The 19,670-nt window shown below is 30.0% G+C and overlaps 1 protein-coding gene across 1 annotated transcript in view; it reads left to right on the top strand.

The window, feature by feature from the left end:
- The first annotated feature begins 12,413 nt into the window (after nt 1–12,413).
- The window catches only part of LOC139516304 (microfibril-associated glycoprotein 4-like), a 67,412-nt gene continuing 60,155 nt past the window's right edge, over nt 12,414–19,670 (top strand). Inside the window, exons 1-2 of the mRNA XM_071306341.1 lie at nt 12,414–12,754; nt 14,911–15,041. Of these exons, the coding sequence (XP_071162442.1) occupies nt 12,472–12,754; nt 14,911–15,041 (414 nt within the window). The 5' untranslated portion in view covers nt 12,414–12,471. The remainder of the gene's footprint in view (nt 12,755–14,910; nt 15,042–19,670) is intronic.

Here is a 19,670-nt window from a genome sequence, read left to right as displayed (position 1 = left end):
TTGAAGTGGTATTCAGGTGGTACTAAACACTTTGGCTAACATTAGTTTGGCATGTTTAATTTTCATTGAATTTTGACAAAACATTTACTTTTATACTTTGACAAAAATTCTATAATTTAAAACAAACTTAAACCACACACTTTACTGGAAAAATTTCATTACATATATAGCAGCTTAACAAACATTAATTATAGTCATCGAGAAGCTCTAAATTTCCTTAACAATAGAACGTGATTAAAACGATCATCTCAGTTGTACAGAGCTATCTCCCTGTAGTGTACCATCGTTATTTCTTAAAATATCCAACAAATGGTTAGATGATCAAACTGTTATCTAAAAATATGTGCAATTAATGTGAGAAAAACAATAAAACTAAACTTTTACACAATAAATGAAAATAAAAGTTTTAAATCCATTTTTATACAAACAATATTGATATTTCTCTTAATTTACATATAATTATACACTAGTACTAGTATATACTTTTAAATTGTAAAATGACAATATCTGAAACTAAAATTTTAAAATCTCACTCATATGAACAATTTAGATTTATTTTTTATTTACAAAATATTATATATTTTATTAATCTAATAAAATGATAATTTTATTTGAACACTTGCCTATTGTGAATATTGACATAGTTTTACTCTTAAATTCATACGAATAAATTTCATACGTTCCTACAATGTACATATATTGTATATCTGTTGTCCTTTCAAAAGCACAACTTTACATCAAAGTTAGAAATAATCTTATTTTGTTATGTATTTTAATCATTCGCAACACCGCATTAAGCTGTTACTAGTAAATTTGTCTTACAGAAAAAAATTATTAATACTAAATGTGCATTTATTTGATAATAATTTGATCATAATTTATAAGCTAATCAACAAGTTAAGGTGATCTTTCTTTTGGCAGATGTTCAGATTCCTCTTGTTTTTATCAATATATTGCTATTCAAAATAATTTTGTTGTTCATAATTTCATAAAAAGTAAAATCACAAAAATACTGAACTCAGAGGAAAATCTAATCGGAAAGTCCATAATCACATGGCAAAATCAAATGACAAGACACATCAATAACGAATGGACAAAAACCTGGTATATTCCTGAATTTGTACAGGCACGTTCAAATGTAGAAAATGGTGGACTTCAAAATAATTCATAGTTTAGTTACCCACTGATGAAAATTGAAAAAAGCCTCATTATTATTTAAATTTTAAAGAATGGAAAAAAATGTGTCAGTGATAACTGTATGTTTTCCTTTAAATTGTCAAATAGGATTAATACCATCATTGATTTGTCCCTATTATTCTTTGTCAACTTTGCATTTTTGAACTTTAAGACAGAATTGAATTTTGTTTCAAATAAAGAAATACTGGGCATGAGTTCAGCACTATCCTGTACAGTACAAAAGACACTATTTCGAATAACATTTCATTTCATATAAGAGAAATCATTACTATTAACCAATCAAATTTCGCCTCTTTTTTTGTACTTGTGTGCAAGGTTTGGTAACCATGTTATCTCAAGTTTTCAAAATAATATATAGAAACTCCAAATCAAAAATAATGGTGCTCTGAAATACCCAAGATATATGTTTATGACCCAGAAATGTTTTACTGGAATAAAATGTAGAATAAATTAACTTCAACTATCAAATTCAAGGAAAGACTTGTTACGACCATTTTTCTTATGCAACTGGCTGTGTATTACTATGATTTTGGTGGTATTACACCTCAATGGCTTAGATTTTAAAAACAAAGACACAAACCCTTCATGTAATGTTTTTTTTGTTAAGTTATACATACAACATTCTTAAAAGACTTTTTTAAAAGCTTCTTATTCAGAAACAGAGTAGCAAACATCCTTAAATCCGATTCGACTTACTTAAAAGAATAAATTAAATATATTAAGATCCAAACGGAAATTGAAATATTAATAACAAAAAGAAAAAACCCCACCATAAACCAAATAAAAAAAATACGCGATTTAAAAAATATTCACATCATAAAAAGGGTTTAAATGAACATAAATTAATAGTAAAACAAGTCAAATTGACATAAACCTGTGTCTGGTATATAAACACAAAAAATCATAACGTCGCTGGGCTTTCAAAATGTTGTAAATTACATTTTTCAGGAAAAAAATATCTCACAAATAGGTTTTGAAAATTTGGACAAAATGCATGCTTCCAAAATTTCTTATGTGAAGTTGAAATTTTTTGTAAATAGCAGTGAAATAAAAGCTTTGACATTTCTGGATTATCTGTGAACTTAAATTATTTTCACAGAAATAAAGAAATGTACAATTAATTTATTCCCAAAACCATTATACAACGATTTTTAAGTTTTCATACAACATTTTGGAAGCAAACTTTACAAACAACTGGCTTTGGCAATTTTGTAATATGTCTTATTTCAAATGTTTTGATTGTTCTAACTGTATGCTTTTTGTAATACCAAAGATATCCTCCCGAGCAGACCACTTGTGTCAAAAAGTATTTCTAGCGAAAAAAAGTCATATACGACATTTTGGAAGCCCAGCGACGATAAACGGTATACCCCAGGAGTAGATTACCTTAGCCGTATTTGGCACAACCTTTTGGAATTTTGGGTCTTCAATGCTCTTCAACTTTGTATTTGTTTGGCTTTTTAACTATTTTGATCTGAGCGTCACTGATGAGTCTTATGTAGACGAAACGCGCGTCTGGCGTATAAAATTATAATCCTGGTACTTTTGATAACTATTAGCTACACTTGTTATTCTTTACCCGGATGTTTATATACTTCTCACATTCACATTCACATTAAGAAAAAAATAACACACCTAATTAAATGGGCATTTAGAAAGTCAGAATGTGAATATATATGTTCAAACTCTTTAAGGTCATTTTTTAGTAGCAATAAACATAAAAACCATGTCAATTGGACATGCTTTGATACTATACATGCCCTTTAATTTTTACTAGATAACATTTTTGTTCGCTTTGAAGATTCCATATATCGCCAGGTTATCGGAATTCCAATGGAGACTAACTGTGCACCACTTATTGCGTACCGTTTTTTTGTATTGCTATGAGTTACAATTTATGACAAAAATCAGCAAAGACCCATCGAAACAACGTCTGATGGACAAATTTAATAATACTTTTAGATATTTGGATGATATTTTAGCTCTTAATAATGACGACTTCAGCATGTATGATCATGTATACTAAATAAATGTAACCTGTTGAACTTACTTTAAATAAAGCTAATACTAACAATGACCACTGCGCTTTCCTCGATCTTGATATCTATATCATTAACGGAATGCTTAATACTAAAATTTAGGATAAAAGAGATGATTTTCATTTCCTATCGTTAATTATCCATTCTTAGATGGTGACATTCCCTTGTCACCATCTCACGGTGTTTATTTATTTCAACTTGTACGATTCGCTCGTGTATGTAACAATGTTTTAGATTTTAACGAGAGAAATTTATGTATCACTGAAAAATTATTACACCGATTTTCGATATCACAAACTAGTCAAAACATTTACTAATTTTTTTTATCATCGGTATAAAACAATCATTCGAAAATATAGCTCAACATGCAGACTTCTTATACGTTCAGGTATTTCACAACCAATCTTTTATGCAAATATTCTTTATAAAGCACAAACATGTCAGTATTCACCTCAGAAGCTAATAAAATCTTTGAATAAACTTATTAAGAAGGGATCTAGTCACGATACTGTTGTCAGGTCATTTAAAATTGCATATTTTGGCGTTAATATTGATTCACTTATAGGGTCTTTGCATCGGAACTAAACACATTCATTTAAAAACCAGTTGTTGGCATGACACGGGTTATGTTCTTCTCATATATGTTATGAAGGTATAATACTTAACCCCTGACGGGAAGGATTGTACCTGATATTCATATGATGACGACATAATATTTCAATCAGTTTAATTGAAGTCTGGAGCTGGCATGTCAGTTAACTGCTATTAGTCTGTTGTTATATATGTACTATTGTCATTTTGTTTATTTTCTTTGGTTACACCTTCTGACATCTGACTCGGACTTCTCTTGAACTGTATTTTAATGTGCGTATTGTTATGCGTTTATCTTTCTACATTGGCTGGAGGTATAGGGGGAGGGTTGAGATCTCATTAACATGTTTAACCTCGCCGCATTTTTGCGCCTGTCCCAAGTCATGAGTCTCTGGCCTTTTTTAGTGTTGTATTTAACTTTAGTTTCTTGTGTACTATTAGGAGTTTATTTAGCGTTCATTATCACTGAACTAGTATATTCTTTTAGGGGCCAGCTAAAGAACGCCCCCAGGTGCGGGAATTTTTCGCTGCACTGAAGACCTGTTGGTGATCTTCTGCTGTTGTCTGTTCTTCTATGATCGGGTTGTTGTCTCTTTGACACATTCATCATTTTCATTCTCAATTTTATGTTCTATTGATAAATATTTTCATTAAGAGATATTTTATATTTTAAAGGCGGAATATCATTTAAAGTTTTCATCTGAAAAGTTTTCAGTCTTTTGTTTTGTTTTAAACACTATAAAATCTATGATTTGCACATATCGATAAAAAGTGAATTAATGTAAATACCAAATACCAAGGAAAATTTTAAACTGAAAGACCCTTATTAAATTGCAAAATCAAAAGCACAAATATATTTGTTTATTTCCCTTAATACAATTGGGAACTGCTGTCTAGAACTTTTGAAAAATACAAAATATACAAGTGTTTAATTTCTTTAAAGGAAATGGTCCCTTTTTCAATTTCATGGTAATTTTTTTTCCTTAAAAACGGGTTAAATTTCATAATCATATGGTAAAAATGACCCATTGATATTCAGTTTTCCTTTCTCTATGTTTTATTTTATGTTGTTTCGTTTTGCTGGTTTTTTTATTTATTAATATCTTCCCTTAAGCGATTTTCTATCAAATACTACATGAAACATGTAATTTTATTCAAATATGTTTATGCAACAAATTAAGTAAGGAACGCATAAACGAAGAAATGTTCCCTTATGTTTGGCACAAGGTGTTGGCAAAGATATATCTAATATACAAACATTCAAATCGAATCAATTATAAAGCCATTTTTTAAAAGGCTTGTCAATGTTAAAACACAACATGAAAAATATCAGATTTATGATTTTTACGTATCTGCAGAGGCTCGTTGCACGTACTAGAATGTTATTCTTTCAAAACCACAAACATACAGTAAAATGGTATGGTACTGTTGTAGGCTTATAACTGGGTTCTAATGACATGAGCAACATAACGGGTGCCACATGTGGAGCATGGTATATTTACCCTTAGATCACTCCAAGTTTTTAGTAGGGTTTGTTTTGCTAAGTCTTAAGTTTTCTATGCTGTGTTTTGTGTACTATTGTTTGTCTATTTGTCTTTTTCTTTGTTTGCCATGGCGTTGTCAGTTTATTTTCGATAAATGAGTTTCAATGTCCCTCTGGTATCTTTTACCCTTCTTGTAATAGAATGTACACAATATATAAACGTCGTTGATGTAAGCATTATCTGTCATTCTGCTTTAACGAATCTCATAGTTTTTTTTCTCGAAACTGACACCACCGAAAAATACTTCTCACCTATTTTTACCTGTTAATGGGCATGCGCGGACGTGATCATATTGAGCATTAATGTATGTTACATTTATTCTGTAATAACGGAATTCAAGAAAATATTTCGATATTTGCAAAATAAAAGTTAAAGCATCAGAGGCGCTTTAGTAGAACATCTGAAATAAAACGAAAATTCAATTCGTCCATCTTTTTAAAATTATCGTTAACAATCAGTCTCGAGTGATTGCATATGACTGTCATTTGTGACGTCTTTTGACGTTTACTGATCACGTTGGATTGTGGTCGCTCTTTCATTGACTTCTGATTTAAAGATACCTTGGAGTTATATTTTTGTTATACCTTTTAGCATAATCGAAAAAAATAGGCATTTTATACACATTTTTGAAATATTTTTTGTTTTTGTTGTTCTTAAACGGCTTCTGCAAAATTAATCATTAAAAAGATATAATTTCAAAAAGGAGCTAAAAAGACAGTGTTGCGCTTTTCTTAAAGTATCCGTAGAAGTTAGAAATTATTCAGAAACAAAGTTCCGATTTCAAGAAGGACAAATTGTCATTGATGGTTTTTACTATCATTCATGTCCCTTTTGTTCATTTATCTCCTCAAGCATGCACACATGCATTGCTGATAAATGCTACTTTATGCGTTTATAAATTTAGAAAGACGCACAACACATGTATGAAGTGGGGTTGTAAATAAAACATGCAAAAACATCTTTATAATGTCACTTGAAAATTTTTAAATGTTTGGGACTTAAAAAAGTTAAATTAAAATTCCCTCTATAAATTACGCTACCAGATAAAACATAACCTAAGATTAAACAAAAAAATCACATGCATGGCCATTATCTAATAAATCTTCTAAAATAACTATGCTTGAAGAGTGTTTTATAGACATTTCTGATTCGAATGTAAATTTATTTGTACTAGGCATATATTTCAAACAAATCGAAACCCTCACATGAAAGAAAACAATACATCAATATCTTATAAATCATGTAAAGTTATAAGACTAGTTAAAATTTAGTAGAATAAAACCAAAACTTCCACGTTAAGAACATATTCTGACATTTTATGCATTTAAGTTTAAAGTTTGATTAACAAAATTTCAAAATGTATGCAGAAATTTATTTGACTCGGCTTTGTTAAAATATATTATATATTAAGAAAAATATTTTTGTTGGGCAGAATATTATTAAAATTTATTTATAAAGAAAAAGAAGGAGGGTTTCAAAATAAAAAAGGAAGTTAAAATGTAAAATTTATCCGCTTAAAACAGTTTTTGGTAAGATAAAGTTTGAAGTATGATGGCCTCAAGATCTATATTGGAATTAACCAAAGCGTGGTATATCATTGGAAATATATGAGCACATTTGATGTATTAAGTTTCATAAAATCAAATCAGAATACCATTGCAAATAATTTTTTTCTGAAAAAAATTGGAATTTAGTTTTCAATACAGAAATCAGACGGATTATTTTTCTTTCATTCTGTGAATACTTGTGTCAGCTTATAATCCTGCATGTTCTATACAAAATCCGTCCAACAAAAAATGGTACTTACGATATTTAAATGCTAACAAGATTTATCTATAATAAAGGTCACATACATCATTTTTTAAATTTCAGTGCATTTGGGTCTACTATAGAATTAATTTTGATGCAATCAATGAATGTTGGAAATAAATTTGAGGCAGTTTTATTAAGTATTCCCCCCTTCGATATCATGCCATAATTTTTTTAAACTTTATTTTTTTTTTTACTTCTAATGTTAAAATATCCTTGATTTTTCATTAAATACATTTATTTGGGGTAAGATATATTTGATGCCTAAAATAATAATCAGCATATAACGATGTCGGAGTCTCATATACCAAGTAAACTTTGATGTAAGTTTATGTAATTAATTCATTTTATTAAAAAAAAAATTGTCACGCAATTATAGTCCCGTTTATAACAAACGCTAAAGAGTCAGTGCAGGTGGACTAGTTCGGAGAACATGTTTAATTATAATATATATTTAGGACACAACCAATAGAGAATACTCAATTTGCATTATAAGGTAATAATACCAAATATACCCCCCCCCAAAAAAAAAAACAAAACAGAGATTCCCTTCTCAAATGGCAAAATTAAAAGTTCAAGCGAATGGATAACAACTGTCATATTCCTGATTAGGTGCAGGCATTTCCTATGTAAAAATCGTGGTTTAAACCTGGCTTTATAGCTGACTACACCTCTCACTAGTTTGATAGTAGCATAAAAATTTCATTTTAATGACAACAATATGTGAACGAAACAAACAGACATAATTGGTATGAATGTCAAAGTAAGGGGTACAGCAGTCAACAATGTGTAAATTATCACTTTAAAAATATTTCAACATAGAAAAGCTAAGGCATATAGACAAAACACATGAGTAACTACAGCTATATTCGACTTTTATTGCATTTTCTTCATTTAACTGGATTGCAAAAAAACCAATTTGAAATATTCATAACTGGATTGCAAAAAAACCAATTTGAAATATTCATCAATGCTATTCTTTTTCGTGATCAATTTAATATTTAAACCTTTGTTTTTATTCGAGCGTGACTGAAAACACTCTGGACTGTAGTAACAACCCACAGCCTTTTATATTTTAAAAGTATTTGAATGCAAAAATCTGCATTTTACTTTTGATAAAAACAAATCATATTTAGAGAGTATGGAAATTTACAAAAAACAAAGATTTTAATGCAGAAAACTAATACGAACTTGAAATGTGTTAGTTGTTCGAGGCTATTCGTTGCACTGACCTTCATCAAAATATACTTCAAATAACTTGTATTCTTTGATACAGTTGTTTTTTAATTCATTAGTATAAATGAACCAGAAACTTTCATGTTCAACTATTAACAAGTTTAATATAGATTTGTACTTAAACATGTTTGCAGAAATTTTTGATGACTAACTCTTCATTACCCGCATTAAAATTTTGTATGTCATACACGCGCTTCGTTTAAAGGGGCACTAGTTGCCAAATTCATGTTAACCGATTTGACTAAAATTCTCGTATTTTATTTTAAACAATGTTAAACATTTTTCCAAACTATCAAAAATATCAAATAAACAATTTACAGGAAATAGTCTCAATAAGATATTGCTTCGTTTCGTGTGAAATTTGGCCAAGACGCCATCTAATTAACTATCAAGTTGACCTTCTATGACCATATATGCGATGTAAACATAAACACAGATATAAATAGATTAAGGAACTCGTGCAATAGAATGTTTATAGGTCTGTTAAATTTTGTATTATAGATTAAAAATTTATGTTTATCGTCGTTTTTACCTTTATAAGAATAATTTTGTGTGGATCAAATCAGTTAATCAAACTATTTACCTTTGTTTCACTTTCAATGTTGACATTCTTTTCCTTTAAATAGCCGTACACGGACAATGCATGTTTATTAGCTTAATTCGACAAAATTGAATCATTTAAGCTGATAAAATAATATTATTTATTCACTTTTTCACTTTTATTAATGATTGAACCAAAAAAAATAGATTTTTTATATATCTCGTAGCGAGTGCTCCTTTAAAAAAAACATTATCAAAACAGTTATAATGGCTCGATAAAGAACGAAATTGAAGAACATTGATGACTTAAAATGCAGAAAAAGGTTTTGCAAGCTATATCTGTTCTACATCCTAAGTAAATTTCAAGTTTCGAAACAGTTCAATTTTAAATACGACCACATCAATAATAATTACCGAGAATTAGTACAACCCAGTGGGTGTAAATAAATTATTAGTATTATTTATTTATTATTACACAGTAGTTATAACAGCGCATTATATAATATCAAAATTACCTTGAGCGCTATACAACATATCCATTTACATATATAAGTATCAACAATAAATGAGAGCCAATGTTATGAAATCCTAAAAAAACCAACAGATTTCAAATAAATAACATATAAAACTATACTGATAAATAATAATATTTTTTTATAAAATGGGCATGGTAAAAAAGGAGACATTATACCCGTACATATAAAAATAAGATAAAAATGCAAAAAAAATAAATATATTTGCTAGAAAATAAAAAAATTACGGTGATATAAAATATGTTTAGAACTACGACTAAACTGTTTTTACACAGTTTTAATATCTTTGTCAGAATAGGATCTTATTTGCAAGATTTGGTCGGAGCTTTAAAAACAATTTTTACGTACTTCCTCTACAGATGCAGGTGTGAAGAAGGTGGTGGTTGGTCGATTCACTCACTAAACATAAATTGGTCCTTATTGTTTCGTTTTTTCCAAGGAAAAAAATCCGAATCTATTTGATAGTTTATTTTCACTGTGTTGTGATGACAAAAACACCTGATTTGTGTTTTCCATTATACCGTTTGTGAGCGTAAGCAGTTTCTTTTGATCGTGTTCAACATTAGAAATGTTATTTGAAAAATAATCCGTCTTCAAGTTGCACTTAAAGAGCAGCTTACTTGTCTTGGAACAATGTTCTTTATGAATCTGTTTATGAACAGATGAACTTTGAGCTTTGTTTTCGCATTTGTCGCGCAGCTTTGCGGCGTTCTCGCTTTTCAACACGCTGTGTTTGGTCGCTGAGTGATAACTTTTGATTATTCTAGAGCATGCCAGTCGAGGACAGTTCGAATCACCAGGTCGTACTCAGCAACACAATGTTCAACCGCAGTATTTTGTTCTTTTAGGAGAAGAGAATTTTTCATATTCTAACGATATTTTCAATGTTTATTTCCTTGACTTTCCGAAAATTCATCATAGATCCCAAAATTGACTTTTTACGTGCGTTTTAACAAAACCTGATTAAAATGTGAGAACTGACAAGACCCATTAGTGACCTTCGGCTGTTGTCTGCTCTATGGTCGGGTTGTTGTCTCTCTAACACATTTTCCATTTCTATTCTCAATTTTATTTCAAGTGAAGAATCCGAAAAACTAAATACAATTCTAAAAATATTAGTCTCCATGAGCAACAACCCACTATCAAGGAACTGATACATTGGAATAATGATGAAATGAATTGATTCTCGTGAAATTTAACCTGTTTTTATTTTCCAAGTTTTTAAAAAAAAGTTTGTAATTTCTGTGTCAATAATTGTTTTTGCTTCATACATTGGAAAATGGGAAAATGAATTGATTCTCGTGAAATTTAACCTGTTTTTATTTTCCAAATTTTTAAAAGTTGGCAATTTCTGTGTCAATAATTGTTCTTGTTTTTTGTTTATTATTCTTTAATATTGGATTCTTATCGAATTACAAAAAAAATGTATTTCATCATAAAATTTCATATGATAATATTAACAATGTTGAAATGGCTTTTATCGTAACATACTTTAGAACACTTTTTAAAACACTTGAGGGGGCTCGCGGGTCTAATTTTTTAAAATTTAATATAGGATTTCTCTATATTTTTCTATAAATGAACTTTATCTTATACTTAATAGAAAAATGAAATAAAAAAATGGGTCACCGTTTATTTACGCTCAAAATCTGCCTTCGAAAGAAGCATACATTTTTGTTAATGTCCTTTTTTTCTGTAAAACTAATAGGAGAAATAGCGGTAATATCGAAATAAAAAAAAGAACTGAATTACAGAAATCGCTTAAATTTTATAATTATTTAGTTTATGTACAGCTTATTCGAAAACAATAATAAAAAATACAGGTCACCGATGAGTTAAAAAGATATCTCATTTTTAATGCCAAAAAAGGCATTTTTGCACCAAAGGGAGATAATTTGGAGCTTTTTTAATGATATCTACATGTTAAAATTCTCCTGGAGCCAACACGAATTGATTTTTTGGAATGATTTTTGTACCATATGATAAAGTAACAACTACTTAAGGTAATAAACAAAATTTGTAATGAAAAATTAAAATTTAATTTTCTTCTGAAAATCTTATACCCACGATCCTCCTTAACAGTTTATCTGTCTGAAAGTAAAAAAAAACCAAGCTTTATATCACTGTCCCAGGTTAGGAGGTGGGTTGGGATATCGCTAACATGTTTTACCCCGCCACATTTTTTTTATGTATGTGCATGTCCCAAGTCAGGAGCCTGTAATTCAGTGGTTGTCGTTTGTTTATGTGTTACATATTTGATTTTCGTTCATTTTTTTTTTATATAAATAAGGCCGTTAGTTTTCTCGTTTGAACTGTATAACATTGTCTGATCGGGGCCTTTTATAGCTGACTATACGGTATGGGATTTGCTCATTGTTGAAGGCCGTACGGTGACCAATAGTTGTTAATGTCTGTGTCATTTTGGTCTTTTGTGGATAGTTGTCTCATTGGCAATCATACCACATCTTTTTTTTATATTTATCTTCAACATTTTTTTTTCATCTAAAAATTAGAATTAAAATGGGGAATGTGTCAAAGAGACCAGAAACCGACGAAAGAACAGCATAATAAACCATAATCACGTAATTATATTGAGAAAACGTTCACATGTTTGAGGGAAGGTTTCGATTAGTGTCAGAAGCAATTCTACAACGACATCACTATAGCAGCTTTTATTACTTAATGTATACCACTTAAATGCCATCATACTTTAATTTATATTTGATATAAATATATTGCGTTTTATTAGTACAAGGCATGTTTTGAATAATTGATAATTTTAAAACATCAAAATTAATATAAGTACCGGATTTCTTGATACTTTTCAGAGATCACAAACGGAAATTAAATTATGTTTCTTAATTCATTACGTTGTAAATTATTCTCATCATCTGAAAGTTTTTTTTCTACAAGAATCAGTATATCTTATATAAAGTTAAGAGAAAACCTTGGCTAATATAGTTGAGAGTTGGTTTACTGAAAATGGAAAAGTGTTTGCTTTTCATAGGATTAATTTGTGCCGTACTTCTCGCAGGAGTAAAACCAACTAGTACCAGAGATGATATGGTAGAAACTCCTGTGGTCGATAATCAAAATGTCCCTTTGCTTGCAATGTTTGACATGACAAAAGTAAACAAGCGAATTAAGGAATATATATCAGACGCATTCGAAAATATGAAAGAAAATTTAACAGTGAACATAAAGAAGGAAATTAAAGACTATTTTAATGATATGAAACAGAATTCCACTGATGCTATTTCTGAAGGTAACTGCATTTATTATATTTCGTATATATGATAATTACTAAAGCAACAACCATTCATTTCTTGTTGTAACATTATTTTTAGTTCTCTCGACAGTTTTTTTTCTTTATTCACAAATTATTCCAAATTTAACAGGTTGTAACTATATTTGAAAATCCCTTCTAAGACATTTTATTTGATTTCAATAATTGTTTTATATATAAAATAAATTAGAAACCTATTGTCACTCATACCACATCTTCCTCGCATATTAGTACTCTTGAAAAATAATATAAATAAGGTGTATTTTGAATGATTCTTGTAATCACAATCAAAATCAAAACCTATAAACATACACTATTTAAGGTAACGGGTACATACTTTAGTGATTGTTTAGACTTTTTATGTAGTTTTGGAAGAGTTCACACACCTATTTTATTGTCTTCTTGTGTAAAACAATAACTGTAAATGTCTTTTTGATTCAGAACAGAACAGCACATCCTACATAAATCTGTAATCATGTTTAACATTTGAAATTGATTCCATTTTAAACCAGAGTAAATCATGAAAATACGTTCATGACGTCACAGTCACATGACAAAATTATGTCAATGATCTGATAAACAAAACGACGTCAGCCAATCAGAAGAAGTGTTACATCAAAAATTAAATTATATGTATATAAAAGTTAAGATAATGAATCAGCTAGTTCATTTACATGCATATGTTTTTAGAAGAAGAACCCGCATGGTTTGAAAATACAAATATATACACCGTTACCAACACAGCTCTATATTGATATTCTTGTAATGGAAAATTAAGAACACTATTACAAATTCAATCCCAATTTTATATTCTATTTTTAGAAATGTTTCTGTACTAAAGTAAATATCCCTCGGTTTTGGTATGTGACCCGGATTTGTTTTTTTTTGTTTAATATATTAATTAGTATTGGACAGCGGTATACTACTGTTTACCTTTTACAGCCAGAAGAACTGCGGAAGAAAACATTAAAAAGGAAATTAAAGACTATTTTAATGATATGAAACAGAATTCAACTGATGTTATATCTGCAGGTAACTGCATGAGTTGTTTTTTCTTATTTACGCTATATGCTTAAGCCCCAATCATAAATTTCTTGTTGGGACATTTTTTTCTTTATTTGGAAATTATTTTTTGTTTCACAATTACAATCAAAATTCGAACTTAAAAACACAATATTTGATGTAACAGGTACATACTTTTGCAATTTATATGCTTTCTATGAAATTATTCAAGTATGGACAGTCAGTAGATTGTATTCGATAATTTAAGTTTTTATGTAACCTTTGAGTAAGAACAGAACAGCACATCCTACATGTACATAAAGCAATAACCATGTTTGACATTTGAAATAAAGATATGATCGTGGTACATTAGCTGATTGTCAAAGAGACAACAGAACTATCCAGTAAAGACAGGAAAGCACAAATGCTAGTCACTACATTTCACCAATCAACATTCGACAATGCGAAACACCTAACCAGTAAGTTACAAAAACATGATTACAGTGTAACCTGCATAATCTGACACCTGAGTATTCCAACATCCCGCTTTAACTGACACATTTTCATGGACCCAAAATATGATTTTGATTTATGACATGTATGATGTACATGTATACATATTGTTTCTCTTTTTCTTTTTAAAACTATTTTACCATCAGATCATTCATAAGTTAATATATGCTGGATTTACTATTATTTTATTTACAGGTAAATTTTAAAATCCCTCATTGCAAAAATTCACTTTTTTCCAACATTCTAATTACCTGTAATAAAAAATATCAAATAACATGAACACAACTAATATAATAATGTGGGACAATCAGAACTCTAAAAATAAAAAAAATGGAGAAATCAAGGAATGAAGCTTATCGGCAATATAAATAATATATGTCTATGCACTCCCTTTTTTTTTTTTTTTTTTTTTTTTTATAGATTTATGGATGCAATCAATTATAATATGTACATTTCATGTTGCAATACAATTTAGCATTTTGAAATTAGTTTGAGTAAATTAAGGTCGATTCTAATATTCATCGTTTTTACTTTTTTTGCGGTCATCAATTGTGTTTCTATAATTTATATCTATACTGAACTACTTTGAAACTTTGATTTTGATTCTTCTCGAATTTCAGCGCTTACTCCTCGGGACTGCTCCGACTTAGATAGAAGAAAGATCGGAAGTGGAGTGTACAAAGTTTTCCCGGCGGGTAGAGCTGGATTTAACGTGTACTGTGATATGACGACGGACGGGGGAGGATGGACGGTAAGACTTTTACGAATTTCAATAATTGGCTGATATTTTTAAGCACGGAAATATATATCACGCTTAAGGTGGCTCGGGTGTCTGCCTCCATCTTATATCTTGAAGTAGCAGATACCAATTGGTCTGGATCTTTATTGAAATGTGCACATTTTTAGTGTAATGTGTATTTCATGTTTAGGACGTATAATTCTGTTAACAAAAATATGCGTTTAATCGTATTTTCGGATTTATTTTCTACAAAACACAATATTTTCATTCAACTCATTTTTTCTTTTTGTCAAATAAGGGGAAATAAGTTAGATAGTAGGAGAGTTAACTCAGGTAAAGTAATTTTATAATAGAAAGTGTTGCGAATTTACCTCTTTTTGATGTAGCGAGAAAACAAGTTGGGTGACTCCATTGTGTCTGTTTATTATCTGAAAGCATGTTCTAAGAGCTATCTTCTCACATTTTAACTTCAAATTCTATGGTGTAGTTTTCTTTTTATCAAACAGAATTTATACCTGCAAGCTCCCTCAAATGCAGATTATTCTAGTTATTTGTATTTCAAGTATCATTCTTGTTCCGTTCTAAACTACGTTACACCTTACACTCATGTTAATATTATGTGAAGAGTTGCGTATCGTTTCAGCTTAGATCGATTTTGGGTTAAGTGCGCCTATATGTTTTATTTGTCAAACTTCCAAAGGAGTAGGTCCATTAAGACCCGTTTTTCGCCCCAAAATATAGCAGTTTTACAGAATTTTTAAAATGTAAACGTTTAGTTATTCATTGGAAAGTATAATGCTTCTGCTATATAAATATGGGTTGTTTTTGATAATACAAAGCACATTGTAGGTTACTAGCATCATTAAGTCATGCTGAATTACTGAAATCTTCACAATTTTAGCAATTGAGTTAAATTTTAGACATTTCCGTCTTCAATGAAATTTTTGTTCATTCTTAATATTGAAATGTGAGTTGTATTTGATGATAATACATAACATATATAAAGGTTGAGGATGGACATGAATGCGGCCACTTTCATTTTTGACAAAAAATCATCGCATATTTGATAGATTTTTCATATTTAAGCTTTAATCGGAGTGTTTAAAAAGAGTCCAAAATCTTTCGTCAGATGAACCTGAAATTTGAGGGAAAATCGGCTCTTACCGGACCTACTCCTTTGCGCTTCTATCATGTGAAATATCAACGTACATGTAGGAGACCCGCAGGTTGTATGCGTCGATTCTTTAGCAACCAGTTTGATTAAAAAATCAGACTATAGAAATCGATATTTTATGAAATGTGCAAATTTGGAGAATAGTATGAAATGTATGTGTAAGACTTTCCATTTTAATATATGTTAATCGTGTCTTTTATTATATTTACGGATGTATTAAAATCAGAATATCTATGTTTGATTATCTTTGTAAAAAACTTTGCCACATAATTATAAGGGATGATAACTCATGTACAGTAGGAGACAACTCAGATAGAGTAACGTTTATAGCTAAATCATATGTGAAATTACCTATTGTATCATGTAGCAAGAAAACTAATCCGGTGACCCAATTTTTAATGTCTCTTATCTGAAAGCATATTTTCAGAGCTATTTTTCTTATCTTTACGTTCTATTTCGTAGTTTTCCTTTTAATCACACACAATTGGGTTTTTCATGCGTGATGGCAGTTTTGCACAAACTGTTGCTTGAAAACCCCCAGTTACCCATACTTTTTCTTACATTTTTTGAAAATGTTTTCCAAATGTCCTTCCTTTCATCTACTGATATTTATATTTGGGGAAATCCACATTCTAGCTAAAAGGAATTTAACATTGCTAAAAAAAGCTTTTAAATAATTCATAAAAGAAAGATGACAGATACTAGAGTGTCATTTAAACTCATACGTTGACATGACTAAAAAAGAAAACAGACAGTACAAAAACACAAAATAGACGTAAATACTGAGCAACACGAACCCCACCAAAAACTGGGGGTGATCTGAGATGTTTTAGAATGGAAAGCAGCTCCCGCTCCTCATGTGGCCCCAATTGTGTTGCATGACACAAGATTGAAGAAACTACAAGCTTAAAATTTGAAGCAAAATTTTGAAAATAAATATGTCATTCATGTTTTAGTTTTCTAGAGTCGTCCATGGGGTTGATAGTATTATATAAATAGTATATCAAATTATGGTGGCGAATTGAGGCGTATGCAGTTTTGTTTTTCGCATCATGCTAAAAAAAAAGTTATCAAAGGTACCAGGATTATAATTTAATGCGCCAGTGAGCGTTTCGTCTACAAAAGACTCATTAGTGACGCTCAGATCAAAATAAGCTAGATAACCCACAGTATACTAAATATTTCGTTAATCAACTCCTAGCCATTGATAGAATTGTTTAAAGTTTTTTAATGGACATTTTTTATTATCTGATAATCGGCTAGATAAGTGTCATATTGTAATTTATCTCTGTTAATGCGTTAGTGTATATGTGACATGTTGTACTTATAAGTATCTCCCATTATAACCATATAGCAATTGTCATACTACCTGGGAAAACATTTTATGTTTCACACAAATAAATTTTTTGTTCATATAATTAGTTTTAACATTTCATAACTTAGGTTTTTCAGCGCAGACAAAATGGTAAAGTAGGTTTCTATGGCGGCTGGTCAGAGTATGAAAAGGGATTTGGTGATGTCAACACCGAATTTTGGTAAGGTCAGTACTTGAATAATTTATGTAAAAGCAAAAATATATGAAAAACTTTTTACGGCTTACTAGAATGAATCAAAAATGTCCTTCTTGTTTCTAACCTTTAACAGAACAGATAAGTGCATTAACTTGTATGTGACATTAGTTGAAAGTTAAAAATCGACGAAAATATGAAATAAGAGATTGAATTTGTAAATACGAGTGGCAAGTATTACAAGGATACTAAGGACGAGAACAAGTCAATAGGATATAAGTATGAATTCTGCTTTGCCGACACGCATATCACTATTTTAACGTGCTGTTTTACAAATAAACTGGCCAACAAGAAGACCACCGAAGCGGTTCAATACACTAGAATTAACTGTTACATCCAATAATGTGTCTGTAACAGAAATGAATAACTTTTTATTTATTGTGATCGTTTTTTTTTATGTGTTTATTACGAGGGGATTCCTTGCTTGGTTTTAAATAAAAAATAGTCAAGGTAAACAAAAAGATGAAGCATATGTTGGGAGTATTTAGAGAGTGCTTCCTACATTCCGTTAAATCACGAACTTTAATACACAACACTACTAGTATTTAAATGTTTTATTTAGATTTGATGAAGTTACAAACAGAAGGAGATTAATGTATACCCCAAATAGTAAAAATAATAGGTAAAATGTATACGGTTACAGAAAACCGAATGCAAAAACCCGGGTACATTTCAATTATGTTCGACTTAATGTCTAATATGTGTTTTTACTTTGTATATAGATATAGGAAGATGTGATGTGAGTGCCAATATCTTGTTTTGATCATCCACGAAGGCAAAAAAGAAAACACTTCCCGATTTGCATTAAGGGGAGAACAATGATTGAAATGTTTATATATATACATATATTTAATTTCTCTTTTTCTGTGATTTGATTTTTCGTTTATAGGTAATGATAATCTTCATGATTTGACATCTCAAGGAAGTTATGAACTCAGGGTAGATCTGGAGGATTTTAATGGTGATAAGGCATATGCCAAATACTCTACCTTCAACATCGGTGATCAGTCAACTAACTACATACTGACTGTCAATGGCTACAGCGGAACCGCAGGTAATATTTACATTTTTTCAATGATTATCGTTAAAGGAACTTGAATGATTCCTTAATGTTATTTCAAAGTGGGATCTTCTTTTAACAATGACTGAATCAGTGTAGGACACTTTAATACACATATTGAATGAATAGACAGAAAATGCTAGATAAGACATTTTTCGCAATTTTACTCGTCTTTTATGTTTAAAAAATCTGATATAACAAAACAGTACTCAGTTTCCTTTTTTCACATTTTAGTAGAAAACCAGTTGAAAAATTACGTTTTAATTTTAAAACGTTATTTTTCAACAAAAAAAAACATTGTAAGTTGTATTTACGATATAAACAAAGTGAGCCGGTACGTCACTAGTGATACTGTCTTCCGCGTTATAACACTTAGTCTATCTTGGTCTGTAAGTTTTCAGTCAACACGGCGGTACCAAAAATTTTCACCAGATCTACAGAGTTACAAAAAATCTAGACTAATACAACCCTCATGACAGAAGTCCAAAGACCGTTATACTGACAAATATGATCAACAGAAACACAACACAAACTCGGTCTATAAGTCTGCATTATTAATTCGTACATGTTCATACAATTATGTTTGAGTCCTGATCAATAACAGGAATAATAAACAAAGCAAAGACAACTGTTTGATTTCAAAATGACAGAATGACGGACTCTATAGGCACCGACCAATTAGATGCTCGGTCATGGAATTATCATAATGCTAACGTATGCTTATATTCAACGCGCATTTATTTACCTATTTCTGTGTATGAATAAAATTTAAAAGCTGTTTTTGAGTCAATATGTCGAAACATCAATAAGGAATGAAAATCTATAATTCAAACAGCATT

Source organism: Mytilus edulis, chromosome 3 (assembly GCF_963676685.1).
Source record: "Mytilus edulis chromosome 3, xbMytEdul2.2, whole genome shotgun sequence".
Taxonomy (NCBI): domain Eukaryota; kingdom Metazoa; phylum Mollusca; class Bivalvia; order Mytilida; family Mytilidae; genus Mytilus; species Mytilus edulis.
Note: the sequence above shows the minus strand (reverse complement) of the source record. Positions and strands in the feature narration are given on the sequence as shown.